This window comes from Oncorhynchus kisutch, linkage group LG21 (genome assembly GCF_002021735.2).
Source record: "Oncorhynchus kisutch isolate 150728-3 linkage group LG21, Okis_V2, whole genome shotgun sequence".
Classification (NCBI taxonomy): Eukaryota; Metazoa; Chordata; class Actinopteri; order Salmoniformes; family Salmonidae; genus Oncorhynchus; species Oncorhynchus kisutch.
In genome coordinates, this window is record NC_034194.2 from 2,060,240 (window position 1) to 2,086,349 (window position 26,110).

General features: G+C 43.6%; 1 protein-coding gene across 1 annotated transcript in view; it reads left to right on the forward strand.

The window, feature by feature from the left end:
- The first annotated feature begins 19,228 nt into the window (after positions 1 to 19,228).
- LOC109876211 (protein lin-28 homolog B-like) overlaps positions 19,229 to 26,110 on the forward strand; it is a 55,473-nt gene continuing 48,591 nt past the window's right edge. Inside the window, exons 1-2 of the mRNA XM_031800801.1 lie at positions 19,229 to 19,534; positions 20,210 to 20,400. Of these exons, the coding sequence (XP_031656661.1) occupies positions 19,525 to 19,534; positions 20,210 to 20,400 (201 nt within the window). The 5' untranslated portion in view covers positions 19,229 to 19,524. The remainder of the gene's footprint in view (positions 19,535 to 20,209; positions 20,401 to 26,110) is intronic.

Consider the following 26,110-nt stretch of genomic DNA (forward strand, 5'->3'; position numbering starts at 1 on the left):
GAATGGCAGCTCTGGCAGATCCTGGCTGACTGGCGGCTCCTTGCAGACTGGCGGCTCTGGCGGCTCAGGACAGATGGGAGACTCTGATGGCACTGGGCAGACGGACAGCTCAGGCGGCGCTGGGCAGACGGCCAGCTCAGACGGTGCTGGGCAGACTGGAGACTCTGGCAGCGCTGGACGGAGGAGCTCTGGCGCCTCTGGACTGAGGGGCGGAAGCTCTGGCAGTGCCGGACAGGCGTGAGACTCCGGCAGGGCTGGAGAGGAGGAAAGCTCTGGCAGTGCTGGACGGAGTAGCTCTGGCGCCTCTGGACTGAGGGGCTCTGGTGACTCTGGGCTGAGGGACGGAAGCTCTGGCAGCGCCGGACAGGCGGCAGACTCCGGCAGCGCTGGAGAGGAGGAAGGCTCCGGCAGCACTGGACAGGCGGGAGCACTTGTAGGGATGAGACGGAGAGACAGCATGGAGGAGACAGCCCTGCCACCGGAGGGCTGCCACCGGAGGGCTAGTGCATGTAGGTGGTACTGGATAGACCGGACCGTGCAGGCGCACTAGAGCTCTTGAGCACCGAGCCTGCCCAACCTTACCTGGTTGAATGCTCCTGGTCGCCCTGCCAGTGCGGCGAGGTGGAATACCCCGCACTGGGCTGTGCTGGCGAACCGGGGACACCATGCGCAAGGCTGGTGCCATGTACACCGGCCCAAGGAGACGCACTGGAGACCAGATGCGTAGAGCCGGCTTCATGGCGCCTGGCTCGATGCCCACTCTAGCCCGGCCAATGCGAGGAGCTGGTATGTACCGCACCGGGCTATGCACCCGCACTGGGGACACCGTGCGCTCCACAGCATAACACGGTGCCTGCTCGGTCTCTCTCGCCCTCCGGTAAGCACAGGAAGTTGGCACAGGTCTCCTACCTGGCTTCGCCACACTTACTGTGTGCCCCCCCAAGAAATGTTTAGGGCTGACTCTCGGGCTTCCATACACGCCGCCGTGCTGCCTCCTCATACCAGCGCCTCTCCGCCTTCGCTGCCTCCAGCTCTTCCTTGGGGCGGCGATATTCTCCTGGCTGTGCCCAGGGTCCTTTACGGTCCAACTCGTCCTCCCATGTCCATTCCTCCTTGCGCTGCTCCTGCTGCTGCTGCCTGTCACCACGCCGCTTGGTCCTTGGTTGGTGGGTGATTCTGTCAAGGTTTTCCTCCTCTTCGTCTGAAGAGGAGAGGCGAGAAGGATCAGAGGACAAGTGTCCAGGGCGTGGTAAGTGTCCATGGTTCTTTTAATAAGAAATACTCAACATGAACACAACTGAATACAAAAACAATAAACGTGGAACAAACTAAACCCAAAACAGTACCGTGTGGTGAAAAACACAGACACGGAAACAAACATAGACTGCCCACCCCAACTCACGCCCTGACCATACTAAATAATGACAAAACAAAGGAAATAAAGGTCAGAACGTGACATAGAGCACTAGCCTCTGCCATATGGACACATTGATACACTGTGATCCATTGGCAGCTAAAGAAATGAGAACATAGAACTCAGAGATAGCCTATAGGCCAATGCAACAGTAGGCCTGTAACTTCCATCATCAACTAAGTAAAATACATAACGTTAGCTAACACCGTTCCGTACACATTTTGGGCAACTGCGGCATTCAAACGAGGCTGCAATGAAAACTTTAGGACTGTAGTGACTGTGTTGGCATCAAAATCCGGGGTGTGATCTAAGTTTCTATTCAGCGTTGTTTGACATGTAATTGACCAATAGTATTTGAGAAAAGTTGAAAAATCTGACCCCTCTGATGTTGTATGTCAAAGTGTGATGTGTCAGACGTAACATAATATTATGCAACTCATTCTGTGCCGTACAGTCTCTTTCCACCAGGGGTAGCGCCTCACTCGCAGATTAAAAACAAGAAATGATCAATGGTGAGTGTAAAGTTAATTACTTGCGAGTTCATCAATAGTAAATTCAATCAATTGTATTTTTTTTAAATTACGTCATCACTGCGAGCCATCATGACTCTCAAAAACCGTGACAGCCGCAGTTTACTTGTGAAGGTAACTTTAGCGTCGCCCTAAAAACCCTATTCAAATTCGACACAAAACTTCAAATAGGTATGTAATGAGACATTATATAAACTCTTTATAGTGTTTATTTACATTTTAGAGGTGATAAGTTGGACAGATCGGGTGAAAAAAGTTGAAAATATCCTGATGAAAATTCTGGTTCATTCAAACACATTCATATCTCTTCTACGCTTGTCTGCCTCCCTTTCTATCTGCCTTCACTTGAGCTATTGCTAGTGAAGTTGTACATTGTATCAAAGTATCACAGAGTCCGGCCTGAAGCAGTCACTAACAAACTTGCAACATTGTATCAACTAGCCTATTCCGGGCTTTCAAAGTTTCTTGTGCCATTGAGCTCGGGACAGAAAGCTGTTTTGTATGACGTTTCTACTCGATACAGTATAAGGGCTTATCAGATCATGATATGTTGCTCTCTATTTTGCTCACCCAGGCTTGGTGATTATCGAGGCAGGGAGTGCTGGAAAGACTTTTCAAATAGTATCATTCACAATGGATATTTAAAAAACAGACTGTTGACTTGTGTGAAGCGAATAAAAAAATGTGTGGGGTACTTGGTGAGTTAAGACAATCAGAAATAAGACATTGCCAAATGAGTACTTTCCGACATATGCATGCATTCTGGAGAAGCACCACAGCCCTCTCCCCTTCTTGATGCAACAGTTTAAATTCTACTCGAGACACATTATCTTCACAGTCATTTTAGATGCTTTTCACTGACAGCCGCAACTCAATCAGCTAGAGCTATTGCCACGCGTGCTACCCAAACTGCGGGCTTGCCAAACACACTTACTGTTTGAAACAATCCACAGCTATTGCGTTTTAAAGAAGCTAATGATCCTGTGTGGCTATGTCCCTATGCTCCCTGGTGAAGTATTTTGAAGTATTTTAATTAGATAATTTTGGCGAAACATTAATTTACTTTAGAGCAATACAGCATCCTAGCAATGCACTGTGCACCCGCCATCTTTCCTTTCCAATTTGCAAGAGGCTGAAACCAGAGATCTGTATATAATGACGAGATGCTCATGTCTAAGTCCTAACAATGGGAGTCATTGTCCCAAAGGCTTCAAGGCAGGCAACAGCTTAGGTCCTCTCTGCTGTAACTAAAGTATATCACCGGAGAAAGCATCCGAGCGAGCAAAACAGCATCCTCTATATGTAGCCCATGTATCTGATGCTGTCTGGCCAAAAATAGTATGAAATGCCCTATTCTTTTGGTCCAGACAGCATCAGATACATGGTCTCCACATACTTTGCTCGCTCGGATTCTTTCTCCGGTGTAATATTTTCGTTTCAGCAGAGAGGAAGAGGCAAAGCAAGAGGGCTCACTCTCACCAAAAGTCCTCAACTGGCAGCTTCATTAAATAATACCAGCAAAACACCTGTCTCAACATCAACAGTGAAGAGGCGACTCCGGGATGCTGGCTTTCTATGCAGTTGCAAAGAGAAAGCCATATCTCAGACTAACCAATAAAAAGAAAAGATTAAGATGGGCAAAAGACCACAGACACTAGACAGAGGAACTCTGCCTAGAAGGCCAGCATCCCGGAGTCTCCTCTTCATTGTTGACGTTGAGACTGGTGTTTTGCTGGTACTATTTAATGAAGCTGCCATTAGATTTTATTTAATTTTTTTTGTAATTTTTTTATTCACCTTTATTTAACCAGGTAGGCTAGTTGAGAACACCTTTATTTAACCAGGTAGGCTAGTTGAGAACACCTTTATTTAACCAGGTAGGCTAGTTGAGAACAAGTTCTCATTTGCAACTGCGACCTGGCCAAGATAAAGCATAGCAGTGTGAGCATACAACAAAGAGTTACACATGGAGTAAACAATTAACAAGTCAATAACACAGTAGAAAACAAAGGGGGGGTCTATATACAATGTGTGCAAAAGGCATGAGGAGGTAGGCAAATAATTACAATTTTGCAGATTAACACTGGAGTGATAAATGATCAGATGTTCATGTACGGGTAGAGATATTGGTGTGCAGAAGAGCAGAAAAGTAAATAAATAAAAACAGTATGGGGATGAGGTAGGTGAAAAGGGTGGGCTATTTACCAATAGACTATGTACAGCTGCAGCGATCGGTTAGCTGCTCAGATAGCTGATGTTTGAAGTTGGTGAGGGAGATAAAAGTCTCCAACTTCAGCGATTTTTGCAATTCGTTCCAGTCACAGGCACCAGAGTACTGGAACGAAAGGCGGCCAAATGAGGTGTTGGCTTTAGGGATGATCAGTGAGATACACCTGCTGGAGCGCGTGCTACGGATGGGTGTTGCCATCGTGACCAGTGAACTGAGATAAGGCGGAGCTTTACCTAGCATGGACTTGTAGATGACCTGGAGCCAGTGGGTCTGGCGATGAATATGTAGCGAGGGCCAGCCGACTAGAGCATACAAGTCGCAGTGGTGAGTGGTATAAGGTGCTTTAGTGACAAAACGGATGGCACTGTGATAGACTGCATCCAGATTGCTGAGTAGAGTATTAGAAGCCATTTTGTAGATGACATCGCCGAAGTCGAGGATCGGTAGGATAGTCAGTTTTACTAGGGTAAGCTTGGCGGCGTGAGTGAAGGAGGCTTTGTTGCGGAATAGAAAGCCGACTCTTGATTTGATTTTCGATTGGAGATGTTTGATATGAGTCTGGAAGGAGAGTTTGCAGTCTAGCCAGACACCTAGGTACTTATAGACATCCACATATTCTAGGTCGGAACCATCCAGGGTGGTGATATGCTAGTCGGGCATGCGGGTGCAGGCAGCGACCGGTTGAAAAGCATGCATTTGGTTTTACTAGCGTTTAAGAGCAGTTGGAGGCCACGGAAGGAGTGTTGTATGGCATTGAAGCTTGTTTGGAGGTTAGATAGCACAGTGTCCAAAGACGGGCCGAAAGTATATAGAATGGTGTCGTCTGCGTAGATGTGGATCAGGGAATCGCCCGCAGCAAGAGCAACATCATTGATATACACAGAGAAAAGAGTCGGCCCGAGAATTGAACCCTGTGGCACCCCCATAGAGACTGCCAGAGGACCGGACAGCATGCCCTCCGATTTGACACACTGAACTCTGTCTGCAAAGTAATTGGTGAACCAGGCAAGGCAGTCATCCGAAAAACCGATAACCGAGTCTGCCGATAAGAATATGGTGATTGACAGAGTCGAAAGCCTTGGCAAGGTCGATGAAGACGGCTGCACAGTACTGTCTTTTATCGATGGCGGTTATGATATCGTTTAGTACCTTGAGTGTGGCTGAGGTGCACCCATGACCGGCTCGGAAACCAGATTGCACAGCGGAGAAGGTACGGTGGGATTCGAGATGGTCAGTGACCTGTTTGTTGACTTGGCTTTCGAAGACCTTAGATAGGCAGGGCAGGATGGATATAGGTCTGTAACAGTTTGGGTCCAGGGTGTCTCCCCCTTTGAAGAGGGGGATGACTGCGGCAGCTTTCCAATCCTTGGGGATCTCAGACGAGATGAAAGAGAGGTTGAATAGGCTGGTAATAGGGGTTGCGACAATGGTGGCAGATAGTTTCAGAAATAGAGGGTCCAGATTGTCAAGCCCAGCTGATTTGTACGGGTCCAGGTTTTGCAGCTCTTTCAGAACATCTGCTGTCTGGATTTGGGTAAAGGAGAACCTGGAGAGGCTTGGGCGAGGAGCTGCGGGGGGGGCGGAGCTGTTGGCCGAGGTTGAAGTAGCCAGGCGGAAGGCATGGCCAGCCGTTGAGAAATGCTTATTGAAGTTTTCGATAATCATGGATTTATCAGTGGTGACCGTGTTACCTAGCCTCAGTGCAGTGGGCAGCTGGGAGGAGGTGCTCTTGTTCTCCATGGACTTCACAGTGTCCCAGAACTTTTTGGAGTTGGAGCTACAGGATGCAAACTTCTGCCTGAAGAAGCTGGCCTTAGCTTTCCTGACTGACTGCGTGTATTGGTTCCGGACTTCCCTGAACAGTTGCATATCACGGGGACTATTCGATGCTATTGCAGTCCGCCACAGGAGGTTTTTGTGCTGGTCGAGGGCAGTCAGATCTGGGGTGAACCAAGGGCTGTATCTGTTCTTAGTTCTGCATTTTTTGAACGGAGCATGCTTATCTAAAATGGTGAGGAAGTTACTTTTAAAGAATGACCAGGCATCCTCAACTGACGGGATGAGGTCAATGTCCTTCCAGGATACCCGGGCCAGGTCGATTAGAAAGGCCTGCTCACAGAAGTGTTTTAGGGAGCGTTTGACAGTGATGAGGGGTGGTCGTTTGACTGCGGCTCCGTAGCGGATACAGGCAATGAGGCAGTGATCGCTGAGATCCTGGTTGAAGACAGCGGAGGTGTATTTGGAGGGCCAGTTGGTCAGGATGATGTCTATGAGGGTGCCCTTGTTTACAGAGTTAGGGTTGTACCTCGTGGGTTCCTTGATGATTTGTGTGAGATTGAGGGCATCTAGCTTAGATTGTAGGACTGGCGGGGTGTTAAGCATATCCCAGTTTAGGTCACCTAACAGAACAAACTCTGAAGCTAGATGGGGGGCGATCAATTCACAAATGGTGTCCAGGGCACAGCTGGGAGCTGAGGGGGGTCGGTAGCAGGCGGCAACCGTGAGAGACTTATTTCTGGAGAGAGTAATTTTCTAAATTAGTAGTTCGAACTGTTTGGGTATGGACCTGGAAAGTATGACATTACTTTGCAGGCTATCTCTGCAGTAAACTGCAACTCCTCCCCCTTTGGCAGTTCTATCTTGACAGAAGATGTTATAGTTGGGTATGGAAATCTCTGAATTTTTGGTGGCCTTCCTGAGCCAGGATTCAGACACAGCAAGGACATCAGGGTTAGCAGAGTGTGCTAAAGCAGTGAGTAAGACAGACTTAGGGAGGAGGCTTCTGATGTTGACATGCATGAAACCAAGGCTTTTTCGATCACAGAAGTCAACAAATGAGGGTGCCTGGGGACATGCAGGGCCTGGGTTTACCTCCACATCACCCGCGGAACAGAGAAGGAGTAGTATGAGGGTGCGGCTAAAGGCTATCAAAACTGGTCGCCTAGAGCGTTGGGGACAGAGAATAAGAGGAGCAGGTTTCTGGGCATGGTAGAATATATTCAGGGCATAATGCGCAGACAGGGGTATGGTGGGGTGCGGGTACAGCGGAGGTAAGCCCAGGCACTGGGTGATGATGAGAGAGGTTGTATCTCTGGACATGCTGGTAGTAATGGGTGAGGTCACCGCATGTGTGGGAGGTGGGACAAAGGAGTTATCAGGGGTATGAAGAGTGGAACTAGGGGCTCCATTGTGAACTAAAACAATGATAACTAACCTGAGCAACAGTATACAAGGCATATTGACATTTGAGAGAGACATACAGCGAGGCATACAGTAATCACAGGTGTTGAATTGGGAAAGATTACTTGTGAGGCCCCTGTTTCTCAAACTAGACACTCTAATGTACTTGTCCTCTTGTGCTCAGTTGTGCATCGGGGCCTCCCACTCCTCTTTCTATTCTGGTTAAAGGCAGTTTGCGCTGTTCTGTGAAGGGAGTAGTACACAGCGTTGTACGAGAACTTCAGTTTCTTGGCTATTTCTTGCATGGAATAGCCTTCATTTCTCAGAACACGAATAGACTGACAAGTTTCAGAAGAAAGTGCTTTGTTTCTGGCCATTTTGAGCCTGTAATCAAAACCCACAAATGCTGATGCTCCAGATACTCAAGTAGTCTAAAGAAGGCCAGTTTTATAGCTTCTTTATTAATCAGAATAAACAGTTTTCAGCTGTGCAAACATAATTGCAAAAGGGTTTTCTAATGATCAATTAGCCTTTTAAAATGATAAACTTGGATTAGCTAACACAACATGCCATTGGAATACAGGAGTGAAGGTTGCTGAAAATGGGCCTCTGTACACTATGCAGATATTCCATAAAGAAACTGATGTTTCCAGCTACAATAGTCATTTACAACATTAACAATGTCTACACTGTATTTCTGATCTATTAGATGTTATTTTAATGGACAAAAAATGTGCTTTTCCTTCTAAAACAAGGACATTCCTAAGTGACCCCAAACATTTGAACGATAGTATACTGTAAATTTAACTGAGATTAAACCGTCTTTCAGTCTCGATCAAATAAATTATCAATATTTCAATATTTTATTTGGACGGGCAAGGAGGTACAGTAGGGTGGGCCACGGGCCTCCCATAACGCCAGCCCTGGTTTATGTACGTATGTAATGCAAAAACACAATATGCTACTGAACAAAATTGTTGGTCACTAAATCTGGCGAGGACTAGGACCATGGAAAAAAATGGAGCTTGTCTGAGCGGTTGGCTGGATATGCCCTCACCACTACATACTTAATGCTGATTGGTTTTGGTTCTGCCCACTATAGTGCTGTCCAGTCAGAACATGATGTTGCAATGGATAACAATACTCCAGAGCTAGCAATTAGCTAAGAGCTAGCAAACATCCCCGCAAACTTCTTGCTTATAAAGATACATTACATGGTAAAATAACCAACACTCACTTAGATTACACCCATTATATAGCATTTCCAACACTCACTTAGATTACACCCATTATATAGCATTTCCAACACTCACTTAGATTACACCCATTATATAGCATTTCCAACACTCACTTAGATTACACCCATTATATAGCATTTCCAACACTCACTTGTCAATCGACGCACAACACTTTAGTTAGGAAACAGCATGTCAAAAGTCTGTCAGCAACACAGCACTTCAGTTAGGAAACAGCATGTCAAAAGTCTGTCAGCAACACAACACTTCAGTTAGGAAACAGCATGTCAAAAGTCTGTCAGCAACACAGCACTTCAGTTAGGAAACAGCATGTCAAAAGTCTGTCAGCAACACAACACTTCAGTTAGGAAACAGCATGTCAAAAGTCTGTCAGCAACACAACACTTCATAGGAAACAGCATGTCAAAAGTCTGTCAGCAACACAGCACTTCAGTTAGGAAACAGCATGTCAAAAGTCTGTCAGCAACACAGCACTTCAGTTAGGAAACAGCATGTCAAAAGTCGGTCAGCAACACAACACTTCAGTTAGGAAACAGCATGTCAAAAGTCTGTCAGCAACACAGCACTTCAGTTAGGAAACAGCATGTCAAAAGTCTGTCAGCAACACAGCACTTCAGTTAGGAAACAGCATGTCAAAAGTCTGTCAGCAACACAACACTTCATAGGAAACAGCATGTCAAAAGTCTGTCAGCAACACAGCACTTCAGTTAGGAAACAGCAAGTCAAAAGTCTGTCAGCAACACAGCACTTCAGTTAGGAAACAGCATGTCAAAAGTCTGTCAGCAACACAGCACTTCAGTTAGGAAACAGCATGTCAGAAGTCTGTCAGCAACACAGCACTTCAGTTAGGAAACAGCATGTCAAAAGTCTGTCAGCAACACAGCACTTCAGTTAGGAAACAGCATGTCAAAAGTCTGTCAGCAACACAGCACTTCAGTTAGGAAACAGCATGTCAAAAGTCTGTCAGCAACACAGCACTTCAGTTAGGATACAGTATGTCAAAAGTCTGTCAGCAACACAACACTTCAGTTAGGAAACAGCATGTCAAAAGTCTGTCAGCAACACAGCACTTCAGTTAGGAAACAGCATGTCAAAAGTCTGTCAGCAACACAACACTTCAGTTAGGATACAAGTATGTCAAAAGTCTGTCAGCAACACAACACTTGCTTCTTCTCAACACAGCAGATGCTATGCACTGATGTGAAGTGGCAGGAGGCTGAGCCTTTGAGTGTGTCCAAGTGCGCTGATTGGTTTTAATGAGTGGACGCTTGAAGGGTGAATGACAGGGCTGCAGGCCAATCAGGTTGAAAGGGATGGCTTTTTTTACAGCAGCCACTGGATTTCTGGTGGAAATCCACCCATCTTTAAAGGCCTCAGTGGGGGGTTTAGTCCTGAAAGGGCCTATTCTATCTGGCAGGACAGGCAGGTCAGAGAGGCAGAGCAGTGAAGGGACCAGACCAGGTGGGGTCCAGTCCTACTGTGAATCTGGCCGAACTAGAGGGGCAGCTGATTACTAAGGTCTCTTTAGAGGACCATGGGGGTCAGGAGAATGCCGGCTCAAGGGCATGCAATGGGCTTAGGGGCCGACCCGTCAGGGCGGTGCACAGGGAAAACAAAAGCAGTCCTTGGCCGCCTCATGGAATGCCACAAGGATGGGGGAGGATCCTCTAACTCAGCTGGTACAGGGCCGCTAAAGGCTGGCCACAGATGGAGGTGGCTTGCCTACTGCGGCGTAGAAATGTTGCAGGCCGGCCACAACTGTTGTTGGCAGCTCACTGGCTGCTGTTGGGGTTGGTGACTCTCTCACCACTGCTGAAGGCGATAGTTCCCATGGTGGACAAGTTGGGACTGCTGTACGAGGCTCATCAGGGATCTGAAAGGCGGGGCCGGCTGGGCCCCAGAGATGTGCAATTGCTGGAGGGTCTTCCATTGCAGGAGGCAGGCGACCCCCAGAACTGGAGACAGCGGGCCCCCCGGGTCAAGGAACGTGGTCTGAGAGCCTAGCAGGGCAGGAAACTAGGGCCCCAACAGGGCAGGGGACTTGGAACCTACTACTAAGATTGAGGATTGCAAGCCAGGTATGGCGGGAGGCTGCAAACCTAGCTGAGCAGGGAACTTGTAGCCTAACACTAGGACAGGCGACTTGGTGCTAGCAGAGGCTGGAGACTGCAAACTGGCTAGGGGCAGGGACTGCAGACCTAGACGAGCAGCTCGCTCTGAGCCTAGCTGAACAGGAGATCCAGGGCTTGGAACTAGTGCAGGAGGTTTGGAGTGTAACACTAAAGGAGCTGACTGCTTACCAACTGAGGCTGTGGGCTGCTGACCAACTGAGGGCAGAGCCTGCAGATCTAGTAATGTTCGTAAGAGGGGATATGCATCTTTCAAATGATTTGCCATGGATATTTGCCAAATGAAGGACTGCTACAGGTCTTTCTTGTCAATATCACTGTTTGCCGTTTACTCCAGTTTCAACAGGTTGTTGTTCCCTTTATAATGGGAGTTGAGACATACAGTTAACAGCATTAGAAATTCACACTAAAGCAGCAAGCAAAAAAAATAACTAAATAGATGAGACACATCTGTAATTCCTAAGCTGCAGCTCGTGATTGGAACACATTTCCCTACTTCCCTACTGTCAACCAGACCATTTTGAATTTGTGATAAAGCTATCGTGATTTGGCAAGGAATTTAGCCTTTCTACAGTTTTGTTTGTGTGCTCCATCGGTTAGATACGTTTCTATAGGCAGTCATTTCTGTAGGCCTAATGGGAGCTTGGGTGCGCAGGTCACATGTGTGTATAGGGAGTGGTTTGAATAAAATTCAATGAGAGACATGTAATGGAGGGAAAACAGAATGCAGGGAGAAGAACTGTGATCACTTGGCTAGGTTACTTTTTGTTGTAAGACGCTAATGCATATAACAAGTGGAAGGAACACTAGAGTCAGCGTGAATTAACTGTTGTCTTTGGGATAAAATGTCACATGCCTGTTTGGGCAGATTCCAGATTCCTAAACTTACTGTATGACTGTGGTAGAACTTAATTGCCCCCTAGTGGTCAAAACACGCTATATGATTTCACATGGAATTTTATGAAATTGTCATAGTTTTAATGGAAAACCGATAAAAAATAAGGCAGTTTAAACATTAAAGAAAATGTTCATTTGTCACATCCCTACAGGACAGTCATTTTGCTCAGACTATTGTGTTCTAGCATTGCATGCTTATATGGACTATAAATTAGCCTGAACCCGACATAGACCTCAAAAGAGTCGTAAGTGAAAAAATCTGTAAGGAAACCTCAAGAATGTGTGTTTCAATGACAGTGTTTTTGTATGTTGATTGTTTTGAGCCTGCATTCTGCACTAAAGGTCTATTTGTATTGGAGCATGCAGGATGAAGTACCCTCACTTACATGTTCATTAGACTTTGGAGCAGTGACTTTGAGTTGGACGTTTCTTTAAACAATTACCCTAGTCAATCCTTATCTCCGACCTGCTAGCACACTAAGATTTAGTGTGACATGGGGGTCATTTATTGTATGGGTATCAATTGCTCGTTGGCCGGTATGGTGACAATTCTGAGGTGTCAGGAGCTGGGACTTCAGTTCTGACAAGGATTTGTTTACATTTTGATTGAGAATTCCCAATAGAGATACCGCACCGCAGATATTGAAGCAGGACTTTCCTCTCACACAGTCATGCAGAGTATCTGCGCATGTGGACAGGTGCGCGTCACGCTGCTACAATGTGGTAGCTACGGGACCAAAACAGCACAGACGTTTACTCTCATGCTTCAACGCTTTTACATTCTGAACACAAAGCTCGTGTTACGTGTGCGAGCGTCGCAAAATAAATGTACACATACATGTTAATTAATCATTGAATCCAAACTGCTAGCGAGCGTCTGCGTAGCCAGGAGATAAAATAGAACTTAGTTCTATTTGTGATGCATGACACTGCAGGTCCTGCCTCTCCTATCTCCTCACTGGTTTTTAGGAGCATATACCCATGTGGGTGATTGAAAGGTCCACACTCCAGTCCAGTTGGTGATGGTAATGCACCTTAAAGTGGGTTGCCATATGAAGTCCAAAGAAGAAGCCTGAAGGAGGAGAGATTACTAGAAACAAACTCGGTTTACCCTTTTATCTGTGGATTAAATGTCGGAGTAGAGGACCTTGTGCATTTCAGGTAAAATAACAACCCAATGCTTATATCCCAGGACAAATTAGCTAGCAACAGCAAGCTAGTTAGCTAAAATGCCATGAATGTTTCATGCTTTTCGTGCCTGTCCCCTAAGTTGGTTCAGAGTTTGTTTTTATATTTCAACCTGTTCGTGTCTAGTGTGGATGGACAAAATCAACATGTGCATGATGGCGCAAGCAGACTCACCCCGCACCTGGTCTAGCCAGCATGTAAATAGTGGTGGAAATGGTTGCATCACTGTGTTTACTTTGTGCATGCAACTTCAACCTTAAACAAAAAACACATTTGATGACTGGACCATTCATAAAGTACTACATAGATGCTTCTTACATCTTCCAAGCAAATTCATACATAAAGGGTGATATAAAGGTCCTCACATCTAGTGCTTTGACAAATGCTTTGCCATTGATATAATGTGACATTTGTTCAGGGATACATTTTGGACACTGGCCAGCCGAGCTAGACCACCATTTTTACTAGTCCGGGTGCAAAGCCTGTGCCATTCCATATTTGAAAAGGCAACGTTTCTCTAGCAGGTGGCTAGTTGGGCATTTTTCCCAACCTGCTCTGAGAGCATTTCCTATTATCCTCTGATTAAATCCAATACACTCCATTTAGTATGATATGTTACATTTCGCATGGTCACATAAGACAGATAGTAACGAAAGGAGGGGTGGTTGGTCGATGTGGGTGGATGGTTGGGCGCAACCCTCAAGTCTCCTAGGTAGGGTTGTTAGGTGAGTGTTTTCTAAGTTAGGGCCATATCATAATTGAGCAATATAGGCTATCGCCTAATTAGGATTACTGATTATAACAAACAATAAGCAACATGTCAATGGATTAAATTAAATGAGTATCAATTTGCGTAAACCGTTCTGCATGTCCCTGCATTCCAAGCTCTACATTACCCTCTCTTTTTTTTTCGTAACAAAATTAGTAGAAGTCTATTTGTTATCTAAAACCAATCACAGTAGCATATTGCAAATGTTTTGAGAAATCAAAATGAATTAGGCTGCTGTTTTCTTTCGTAAAATAATAGAAAACATAATGCTCATGTATTTATTTGGCCCGCTACAAAATATTTGTACGACTATGGATCACTCTCACACTGTCTGTCAGCAATCCGTTTTTCCTTGGTGACAAATCCGCACACAGGTCCGTTTATGTTACACTGTCATTATAAAATATTCAGCCGTGGAAAATCTGCGTATATTCCGCGCCGTGAATAATCTACCACCAACTGGCTGATCAACATAATGACTTTGTAAATATGCCGGTAATGATAGTCGACTTGCATGCTTGAACTTTTCGGCTGTATCCAGTGCGCGTTTGACTTTGACAGTTTCATTAGTTCACACTTACAATAAAATCAAGTGGACATGACATTCGATCAAAACGACGGGTTCATTTGTAGGTTATCTCCACCCACAGCAGCAGGTCTGAGAACAGAGAAGGACGAGGATAACAATGGCTCTACCGTCGCTCACAGGTTAGTGAAGGATCTTTCAGACTATACATTTGTAGAACAATGCTTGGCTAGATGTCTCCGCAGCATAAGGAAGGATTGCAATGGTGACAACAACACCTGTTCATCGCAGCAACAGTTGGGTGTAGTCTATCAGACTCTCAATGCTGTCGATATTGCAGCCATTCGGAAATTGCATTCCATTCCATTTACAATAAGTTCGCCTATAGGCTACTTCACATTGAATTTATTGTTTAAGTGAACTAGAAAACAGGATACATTATTGCGTAGGCCTATATCAGATAGTTTATGTATTAGGCCTATATTTTCAAATCAAACTATGTTCCGGTTCAACCCAGTTTTAAAACCAATATAAATATAAAGGGTGATATAAAGGTCCTCACATATATATATATATATATATTCATTCGGCTTATTTGTTAGGTTCCTGAGTGAATGAACTAATATTAAGATTAAACAAGACAACATAATTTAGCCCATTTCTAAGCAAACGCGACCATAGAAAAAAACATCTTAATAAATGACATTTTCCCACTAAAATGACGAGAATTCGTGAAGAAACACGGCGCTATTCTTAGTTGTCCTATGCTGGTTGTTGGTGTATTGTTTGGCTTTGTGAGGAACTTGCGTGTTTATTGCCGGGGCAGAGAGAAGCGCATCTCACTCATGCTACCCTCTGACGTCACTGATGTGTCATTCGATATTTGTTGGCTTTGTGTTCACATTTGTGTGTTCAAACGTTTCTATTTTTAAAACCAAAAAGCAGCATATGTCGTTGAATAAAAAACATTAAATCAACAAATCAGATCAGCGGAAAATGTATTGTTTTAGTTCATACCACTTTCTAGAATGGATTTGTCAGTGGGGTTTTTCAGATATCTCTTGAAAACATTTTGGGCGTTAGCCATATGTATCTGTTAAATCCTTTGCATAAGGAGCCCTATTTGTTTATAATGTAGGCCTACGTGGATTTGAATTGTTGATGCCTACAATTTAATAATTTATTCAAAGATAATAATAATTTGCTTAAATTATAGTCTTAAACCCCATTACAGGAAATAGTTAGGCTACATTTGATTGCATTTCAAATAAATGACTCTTATTGGAACGAAAAGTGCATTTAAAATAATTTTATTTAGTCTAAATAGACAGGATTGCCTTGTTGCTATGCTCAAACAAAGACACCCACATGTCCAACTATGGGCATTATACACATCTTATACTTAAAATGTTCGCTTATAAAAATGTATATAATTAAGTTACTTTCTGTCACGAAATCAAGTAAACATTTGCACACAATTGATTTCAATGTTTCCCTAGTTGACACAAGTAAAGTACACGGTGATTGAAATAAACTCCCGATTGCGTGATTTGTTCTAAACACGTTAAATGAATAAATAAACATAAAACATTTACCTGTTTGCTTGTTAAATGATGTTAGCCTCCCCAACACACATTTCCTTTCCAACAGCATGGCCTGGCCTGACCCATGGCTGTGTCAACAATGTTTCGTTTTTCCTAGCGGTGGATATAAAAAAGTGAGGGATTGCTGGCTGGAATGCATGAGTTAAAACATCGAAATAAACCCCCCACCCTTAGCCCTTTGAACTCTATTGACAGAAATGCAGGGTAGAGGGGAGGCAAAGCTTGGTTGGTGTGGGGGTTGGGTGGGGTTGGCTAGGGTGAAGGAGTCCACCACATCTCTGGTTGGGACGTTGCTATTGAAAAAGCTCTGGAATCTCGATGTGGAATTGTTTACGTCTGTGAAAGTGGCATTAAACTGTATAATGAGAGTCTGATCATGTTTGATCAGTTGGTTTGGTTTTAGGCTAATCAATAATTGAGATGACATTCTTATTTTCCAATTGGCTTAATTAGTTGTGTCTCTTATTAATCACTGCACGTGTTTAATGTTCATAAGCCTTTATTATGAGGTTGGACTCAGAATCAACTTTATTCGCCAATAACATTTACACGTAGCCTACTAGGAATTTGACCTGGCGAAATTGTGCCGAGAACAATAAGAATATACAGACAGAATATAGACAAAACCTACAGAATCTACAGATTACGTTTCGACTTGTTTTATAGGGCATCGACGCTTTTATAGTGTTGGCCTTGGCAGGGAATGTGAACCATACAGAATCAGAATGTTATTATTTTAGCCTTCAAAGGATAGCCTAAAATACATTGCCAGTAATAGCATAGGCTTGTAGATGATTACTGATGCATTTCAAATGAGGATTTACCCCAGTGTTTTACCCAAAAGGCTCAGACTTTTCTGTTTCCATCTACATGGTCCGGCACCCGTGGCTCTGGCGGACCTCCTCTAACTTGGAACCAATGCAAGGCCCTGGGTACTTTTCAGCTCTCATTTTACATAACAATGGCCTACTGTGAACTTTAACACCTCACAAATCAACAGTCTTGAATGATTCAGGGGTGTTGATCGCCACATGTCTTTAGTGTCAAGCCCCTGATGGAAACACGATTACACTATAGCTTACGTTAATATAAAACACTGGCGGCCCACTGGTGTGGGGTTAAGTCTCATTGGAAAAGCACCACACATAGCTCTGTCCGGTCAGAAAAAGCCCTTCCCAGGATATGTGTGAGTCGATAACATCTGACACCGTTGACCGGCCCTGTGACCCAAACCATCATTTTTGTGGCCACTGTGGAGCCCTCCTCACCGCATCTTCAAACAGAGAATTTGCGCGGGGGTTGGGCAGGGCCGGCCTTTGTTGGAGGCATGAGGTAAACTCGTCAATTCCGGAGGGTGGGCTCTTTGGTGTTGCTTTGCTGCTGGTGGGTGGGGATGGGTTGCTGTTGATTAATTCCTTCCCAACGTGTTTTCCCCTTCTGACAGTTTTGCGACTGGATATTGACAGAGCTGATAAATTGTTAGTGCGCGTGCGAAACATCAGACTCATGTTTCCAGCCATACTCTCGTAGGCATAACCTACTGCGAATATCCGCGGGAACCCGTTTGGGGGTAGGGGTGCTGCGATTTTCTTTTGTGCCCTTGCTGAAGAGGTCTATATTGGTCAGCTGATACAGGACTAGTAAAGGCCCAGCCCCCCCCCCCACCAGTACCCCTCTTTTTTAAACTAAATGTATTTGAGTGTTTACCAGTATTTGTAACTTGAGTCTGATAATTATCTGTACAAAACAGTTATTATGATAATACTTGTGGAATATACAAATACTTGCTTGATATATATTTTCTAGTTTCGTGAAATACTTTGCAAATGCAACTTATTTCTATGTGAAAACTGACATGGCCTATTCATTCCTTTTCAGTAGATGCTTTTATCCAGAGCAATTTACAGTAGTAAGTGCATACATTTTCATACTGGTCCACCATGAACCCACAACCCTAGTATTGTAAGCAACATGCTCTACCAACTGAGCCACATCATAATATCACACCATCACAACCCACTCAATTACTGTATTGTGCATTGTTTTTCTTCAGGGTGATAGAAAGTCTACAGGTGCAAACCTAGATGACCCTCCAATACAGTAATGTACAATTTACATGTAAGGATGGTAAATTAATACTGCACAAAAAGTGGTTGTTTTCCATGTAATTTGACAAAGAAAAACATTGAATTTGATGTGGATGTTTCGTCTTTGTCCATAACTCCCACTGTTCCCGGTAGGCCATCATTGTAAATAGGAATTTGTTGTCAACTGACTTGCCTAGTTAAATAAAGGTTTAATTAGAATGACAATCAAAGAGAAGGGGACAGGACAACAACTCTTATAATTCCAACTATTGATTTCTGAAAGATACTGTTCTTAATTAAACTACTGTTTTGGTAAAGCAGAGATGTTTTGCCTGCCCTACAGATGTAAAGAAGTCTACATCGGTCCACTAATACTAGTAAAGGCCCAGTGCACTACGTTTGTGATATTTTCTTTTTCTTAAACGATATATATATTTTTCCCGATTTTTCAGGGGGTGCAGCACCCTCAACACCCCTAGTTCCTGCAGCTATGTCTGTGCGGATGTTGTCCATTGTTTGATTTGTCCTGAATTTTAAATTCTGAAGGATCACACATGCTTCCCACCCCTCAATTTTATCAATGAAAATCTTGGCAGTGTATCAGGCCTTTATAACCAAACGTATACCACTTAAAGTTAACCAAATAATTCATAGGCTGTAGCCTATACGATGTGTAATTGAAGTCTTCGCCTACACCTAATAGTTTCTGCAAGAGAAGGAGGAATATGGGGCTGGTCATGTGAACATGAACTCAATGTAGGCGTAAATACGTTTCTAAAATGCATGAGGAAAATTCTATTTACTCAAAGGTTAATGAATACAATCTTTAGGTTATTATTTGGCGATATGTTTAACGAATGAATTGACCATTTTTGTAAATGCAGCAATGAATTATGTTCAACAGACAATTGTAATCTATCAATTTAAAATAAACCCCCCAATTCCCAATCTCATAATGATGATGGCTATTTTACCACATGTAGCCCGCTGAATCGAGCTCAGAAACGTAGGAAAAATGACGTAATATAGTCCTATAAAAGAAGCAGAATAACATTTAATATTTACTGCACCAGATGTTTGTTTGCCTAAATCTTTTTTTTCCAGTCTTTATATTTCCAATGTAGTGCATTTAGCTGTTGTTAATCAAATATGACATTTTAGAAATGGTTGATTTGGCTATTAAAATTTGCATTGAGGAGTTGAAAACAAGGTTGACCATTACAAAGTGGACTACCTACTGCCATTCACACGACTCTCTACCGACGTTGTCAAATGTTTTTTTGCAAGATAATGGGTATGTGACCTAGTCCATCCTTTTATAAAAGAGTGTTATTGTAAGGACCCAACTGACCACTGGGACCTTATAATCGGTTCCGAGTCCGTTTCCCTCGCTGCACTCCCTTCCCTGGATCCGTACTGAAATTAGCAGCAAGAAAGCATGTCATTGACAAAGTCACGTGTCTAGAGGCACAGCCAGCAAGCGAGCGGATGAGAAAAGGAACGAGCGAGTGCAAGCGCTCGAAGTGGATTGAGTGTGGAAGGGATTGAAGGAGAGACATGACAAAATATCAAGAGGGAAAGCACGCACTACCATGCGAGCTAAATTTGCGCCCGCTGGAATAGAGGATGTCGGATTAATGGTGACTATTATAACCCGTTTTCGCAGAGGAGGCTTTTCGATTGGGACTTTGGAAGAGAGGGTCCACGGGGAAACATGGCCGAAGGTTATTCTGCAAATATTTTCTATTTTTTTGCGCTTACTTTTTATTCTGATGATATTGAGGGGGATCTGCGAGGGACTATTGTTATATATCCTATATGTTATGAACCGCCCACGATTATTGCCATGTGAAAATATGCCTTGGGATCTTGTTGGAGCAGTTTGTCAACGGTAAAGAGCGTATTCTGCCCAACTGGGGCTTGCATGGGGAACCATGTGTGTAGCCTACACCTGTCCTTTGAGTTTCATACAATGCTGGTTAAACGTGGTAGATGCACGCAAATATGCTCCAGAATAAAAAAAAAACGTTGAGGTTGCATTTGCAAAGGCAAAGCGATCAATTGCAAGTCGCTGACCGTTGTGTAGTTAGAAACCCCACAAGTAGCCTATTTTCCACCACTTTGCGTTTATGTTCGAAACATTCTACCATGCGCCAGTTCACGCTTAGGTGATCTCGAAAATCGTTTTGTGGGGAGAATTGGAGCAAAGACGAACCTCACACAACGTCCAGTGATGGGGTCTTTTCAACAAACCGGGCTCCATAAAAGTTGTTTATAGGCTACTACTCGGCCTACTATCCGCGCGCACGACTATAGGGAAAATAGCCTACTTGGGCACCTTCTACACCTGTTTATCAATACATACTGTATTTAGCTAACTACTTTCATTTGACTTTTAGGAGGGGCGGTTAAAGGTGGCGCAGAATACACCGCCAAATCGGCGGAGCAGGAAGAGCGGATTCTGCCCCAGCCTCTGTCGGGAGCAGGCCACTGCAAGTGGTTCAATGTTCGAATGGGGTTCGGATTTATATCAATGACCAGCAGCGAGGGGAGCCCCCTAGACCTCCCTCTGGACGTATTTGTCCACCAAGTAAGTTCCCCCGAACGAGAAAAGTCTTCCACGTTGATGTTGTGCTGCTGTGAGCTTGTGATTGTGGGCATTGGGCATCTACCTCGTTGGCGCAATCCTCCACCCCATAGACTACGTTATAGCCTACCCCACCTTGTTAATGATAAGTAATGTTTCAATAGGCTAGGTCAAGCAGCACAGGTCTATCATTTCTAAAAGTGTAATTACTGGATTTTAATTCTACAAAATCGGTTTATTAACCTGTGTCCATGCGTGGCAATAACATCACGTGTTAATGCGAAATAGTGACACATTCTTAGGCCAGTGTTGGTTGCAACATTTGTATCACTTAATGATTGTGATATTGTAACAGTTCAAGTGTGTTACTTTGAATCATCATGACGTTTCTCTAGCATGTGTGTATATATATATATATGGCACACAAAACATGCTGTGGGTTTCCTTAAAGTGACACGTTCCCTCGTTCACTTCCCCTTGAACTTCGTGGAGGGAGAACACCAGTTGTATGACAGTTTGTCGTTTTTCTATTGCCTCATGGACAGGGAGATTATGCTTGATGGCCCACCATGTCGGAAAACGTGCTCACATACTTTGAGTAAGTAGCCTACAAGAAAATATACATCAATAGAATGAAACAGAAAGAAACATCCCACTCAGTCTAGAAACACTGTTTGTTTTTGTTGACAGTAAGTGCTAAACGCTGTCATTTGAGTACTCGTACAATTGCTTGGTCGAAAGTTATAACATGGATAGTTTGGGTGTGTAGATTTTCATTCGAGGTCACATTCTAATAACCCATCCATATTTTCAGCTGATTCTGTTGCCGTTAAATAGCTATTTTTTACGGTCCAATAAAGTCGCTTTTAAAGACTCAGGGAGTAGTCATTTTCACCATCTTATTTTCCCACACGGTTTGGCGGTGGAGGTGCTTTTATTGTGGTCTCACGGGAAGTTATTTTATTGAACTGGGAGAGAACATTCTGGTTCAAAGATGTAAGCGCCTAGCACGGCCCCAACCGAAGTCTTGAAAACATCTGTCAAACACGAGTGAGTAACAAGAGAGTTTACAATGATCAATTGCGCAGCTTTAAACTGCTATGCTGCAGCTGCTACCATTGAGGTCTCCTGGTGAATTTGGGCGAACATGTTTCCTTGTTGCTGTTGTGTTGGCTACTCCCATCTGAAAAAGGAACTCTGAAAGTCTTAAGATGTATTTCAGTATTTGCATGCTGGCTAAGTTCTTGGTTCATTGATCAGTTATTTATATTGTCTCCCTAATAATATTCAAATGATTAGAGCGCCATGCTGGCATATAGTATTTTATTTTCACGTACTGTGTGTTCCTGTGTCCTGTTGATATTTCAGCAGAAGACATTTATGTGAAGAAACAACCGAAAGACATAACTTGCAGCACAGTAGAAGACAATACACCCTGTTGTTCATGCAGTGTACTATATTTTTCTTTGCAGTGGAAATCCAAATGAGCAGAATAGGTTGAGAATTCGAATCAATCATAGCCATTAGTGGATATGTCAGATGTACCTACTTTAGCCTTGCAAGCTTCCTCCCTGGTGTGTGCTTAGAGAAGATGTGTGCTTAGAGGGAGAGGGAGAGAGAGGGAGAGAGCCCTGCTGAAGTCAAATAAACATTGTCTGGCGTGCAGTTTCTTAGCCTGGGCCTGAGCACAGAAATAAATAGAACACCATTGGGCTATTAATAGGCCTATGCATTATAGGCTCTTGTATCTCTATGGTACAGATTTAGATGTAGACATTTCTTAAACGTTTTCATGGTCTAAATGTAGAGGAATACACACATTCACAATATAATAATAATGATTGTCATGATGTTGATAAAACCCCTACAGAATTCTATTGAGCCATTTCTTATAAACTCTCATGATTTTAGAAGAACGGGCTACTTATAGCCATGCCAATCGTTGCTTATAGCCATGCCAATCGTTACTTATAGCCATGCCAATCGTTACTTATAGCCATGCCAATCGTTACTTATAGCCATGCCAATCGTTACTTATAGCCATGCCAATCGTTACTTATAGCCATGCCAATCGTTACTTATAGCCATGCCAATCGTTACTTATAGCCATGCCAATCGTTACTTATAGCCATGCCAATCGTTACTTATAGCCATGCCAATCGTTACTTATAGCCATGCCAATCGTTACTTATAGCCATGCCAATCGTTACTTATAGCCATGCCAATCGTTACTTATAGCCATGCCAATCGTTACTTATAGCCATGCCAATCGTTACTTATAGCCATGCCAATCGTTACTTATAGCCATGCCAATCGTTACTTATAGCCATGCCAATCGTTACTTATAGCCATGCCAATCGTTACTTATAGCCATGCCAATCGTTACTTATAGCCATGCCAATCGTTACTTATAGCCATGCCAATCGTTACTTATAGCCATGCCAATCGTTACTTATAGCCATGCCAATCGTTACTTATAGCCATGCCAATCGTTACTTATAGCCATGCCAATCGTTACTTATAGCCATGCCAATCGTTACTTATAGCCATGCCAATCGTTACTTATAGCCATGCCAATCGTTACTTATAGCCATGCCAATCGTTACTTATAGCCATGCCAATCGTTACTTATAGCCATGCCAATCGTTACTTATAGCCATGCCAATCGTTACTTATAGCCATGCCAATCGTTACTTATAGCCATGCCAATCGTTACTTATAGCCATGCCAATCGTTACTTATAGCCATGCCAATCGTTACTTATAGCCATGCCAATCGTTACTTATAGCCATGCCAATCGTTGCTTATAGCCATGCCAATCGTTGCTTATAGCCATGCCAATCGTTGCTTATAGCCATGCCAATCGTTGCTTATAGCCATGCCAATCGTTACTTATAGCCATGCCAATCGTTACTTATAGCCATGCCAATCGTTACTTATAGCCATGCCAATCGTTACTTATAGCCATGCCAATCGTTACTTATAGCCATGCCAATCGTTACTTATAGCCATGCCAATCGTTACTTATAGCCATGCCAATCGTTACTTATAGCCATGCCAATCGTTACTTATAGCCATGCCAATCGTTACTTATAGCCATGCCAATCGTTACTTATAGCCATGCCAATCGTTACTTATAGCCATGCCAATCGTTGCTTATAGCCATGCCAATCGTTGCTTATAGCCATGCCAATCGTTGCTTATAGCCATGCCAATCGTTGCTTATAGCCATGCCAATCGTTACTTATAGCCATGCCAATCGTTACTTATAGCCATGCCAATCGTTACTTATAGCCATGCCAATCGTTACTTATAGCCATGCCAATCGTTATGTTTATAAGGATGTTGCTGAATTCCTGCAGAATTCTGTTGTCTAGCAATAATAGCAATCATTGTGATGCCGATAATGAGAATAATAATAAATACTTTTCTTAGAAATGTGTATGAATTTCAATTTAGAGGAATACACACATTCATAAGATATAATTCTGCGGAGTCTTATAAACGTTCACGATCCAATTTTAGAGGAATACACATGCTCATTCATAATGTTGGAATTACTACTGTAATACTGTTGTTCATGATGACAGTGTAGTCTTTCAAATGTAAATCATCAACTACCAATGATATTGCCAATTCAGTAGGGATGTGCATCTTCCCTTTCAAGACGATTCAACACAAATCCAGATACATGGGCTCTGATACTATTCACAGAAATGATTAGGTTCGATGCGATACTATTCGATGCCCTAACATTTGTTACATAAAAAAACATACATTTTCCATTCGAAATTCATATCTGCTGATGATGGAGCTCATGAGCTGGGCCTCTCTGAGCTGGGCCTCTCTGAGCTGGGCCTCTCTGAGCTGGGCCTCTCTGAGCTGGGCCTCTCTGAGCTGGGCCTCTCTGAGCTGGGCCGGTCTGAGCTGGGCCTCTCTGAGCTGGGCCTCTCTGAGCTGGGCCTCTCTGAGCTGGGCCTCTCTGAGCTGGGCCGGTCTGAGCTGGGCCTCTCTGAGCTGGGCCTCTCTGAGCTGGGCCTCTCTGAGCTGGGCCGGTCTGAGCTGGGCCTCTCTGAGCTGGGCCTCTCTGAGCTGGGCCGGTCTGAGATGACTTCTGTCTGTGTGTAGATGTGTGTGTAAATTATGTGTATGTACAATGTTGGCACCTGAGCTGAGCCATAAGAGAGGCATCTCCCACTATCATATTAGGGGGTGCAATGTAGCCTGTTTTTTGTCTCCCCATTTTGGTTCTGAAATAACCATCACCCACAAATTAACTTGTCATTTTTGCAGATGAAGTGTTTGACTAGTCAATATATCAATATTTATATTTTTTACAAATGTAGCTATGACATAGCCAATGAATATATAGCACAACTTTGGATTTCACCCACATCTCAAAATCAAATGGTTTTGACCATTTGGAAATGTTTCCGTAGAGATCTTCTTTACTCCTCTTGCTTCGGCCATGCAGTGCACCTCACAAAAGGGATTGCTCATTATGAAATGATCAACTTTACCCTGTATATCTAAAAATGACCATATACACGGAATTGTTTAAAGCAAAACTACCAAAACTGTTGGTGATGGTGAACCTGAACAATCAAAGTAAAATATATTATAAAATATTATATACCTGTTTAGCAGGTATAGTCAGATAAGTTGGCTCTCCAGTAGCTTACTTTTATTCCAGTAAAACACAATGTACAACAGGTTATCACTCAACGAATAAAGCACAATTTCATGCAAGCCATTCATGCAAGCTGAAGGTGCCTCGCTGATGTGCAAGATCCAGAACAGGCCCCCTACCTCACTGTGGTCAGTGCACAAAACAACTATATTACTGAAAAGTTTATTGATGGGACAATTTTTCGTTTGAATACATAAAAACCTATCTAGAGTTTAGAATGTAACCTTGTGGTAGGGTTGATTGGGGGGCCATGTATGCTTGTTTTTCAGTTGCAGACATGCCTGATCAGTTATATTACGTAGCCTCAAAGGTTGGAGAGCTGACACACACACACACACACACACTTTCCTGTTATGGGGTATTTCTGTTGCTTGCTGCTTGGGAAGATTGTACCATTTGTAAATATTATCTCCAAAGATAAAGACACATTTTGTCCCATGGAAAAAATATAATTTGAGTGCAAGATTCAGATTGGGCTCCAGTTTGTGACAAAGTGTGATAATTTTCTATGCATGCAGGAATTATTGAGATAATGAGAGGGGGAGGGGGGAGGGGAGGAGAAAGAGAGAGAAAATAAATGAGGTAGAGACTAAAGGGGGAGGTTAGGAAAGAAGAGAGGGAACAGGGAAAGAGAGAATGGTGGAAGAGAGGGGATTGGGAGGACGGGAGTAAGAAAGGTAGTTAGAGGGAGAGAAAGGAGCGGTTATGCAGAAGAGGGAAAGAGGAGGGGTTGGAGAAGCAAATGAAGGAGGGGGCAAGGGAAGGAAGAGTGGGACGGAGGGAGAGGGACGGAGGGGTGGGGAAAAATAACAGGAGAGTGGTAGAAAATACATTTGTGATGGGGAAGTAGATTAGAAGAGGGATAAATTAGTGATGGGGAATTAGATTAGAAGAGGGAGGTAGGTAGGTAGGAAGAGGGAGAGAGATAGATAGAGAAGGAGCGAGAGAGTAGGTAGAGAATAAGAAAGAAGCAAAGAGAGCGGGGGAGAGAGAATAGAGGAAGAGAGAAGGATATAAAGAGGT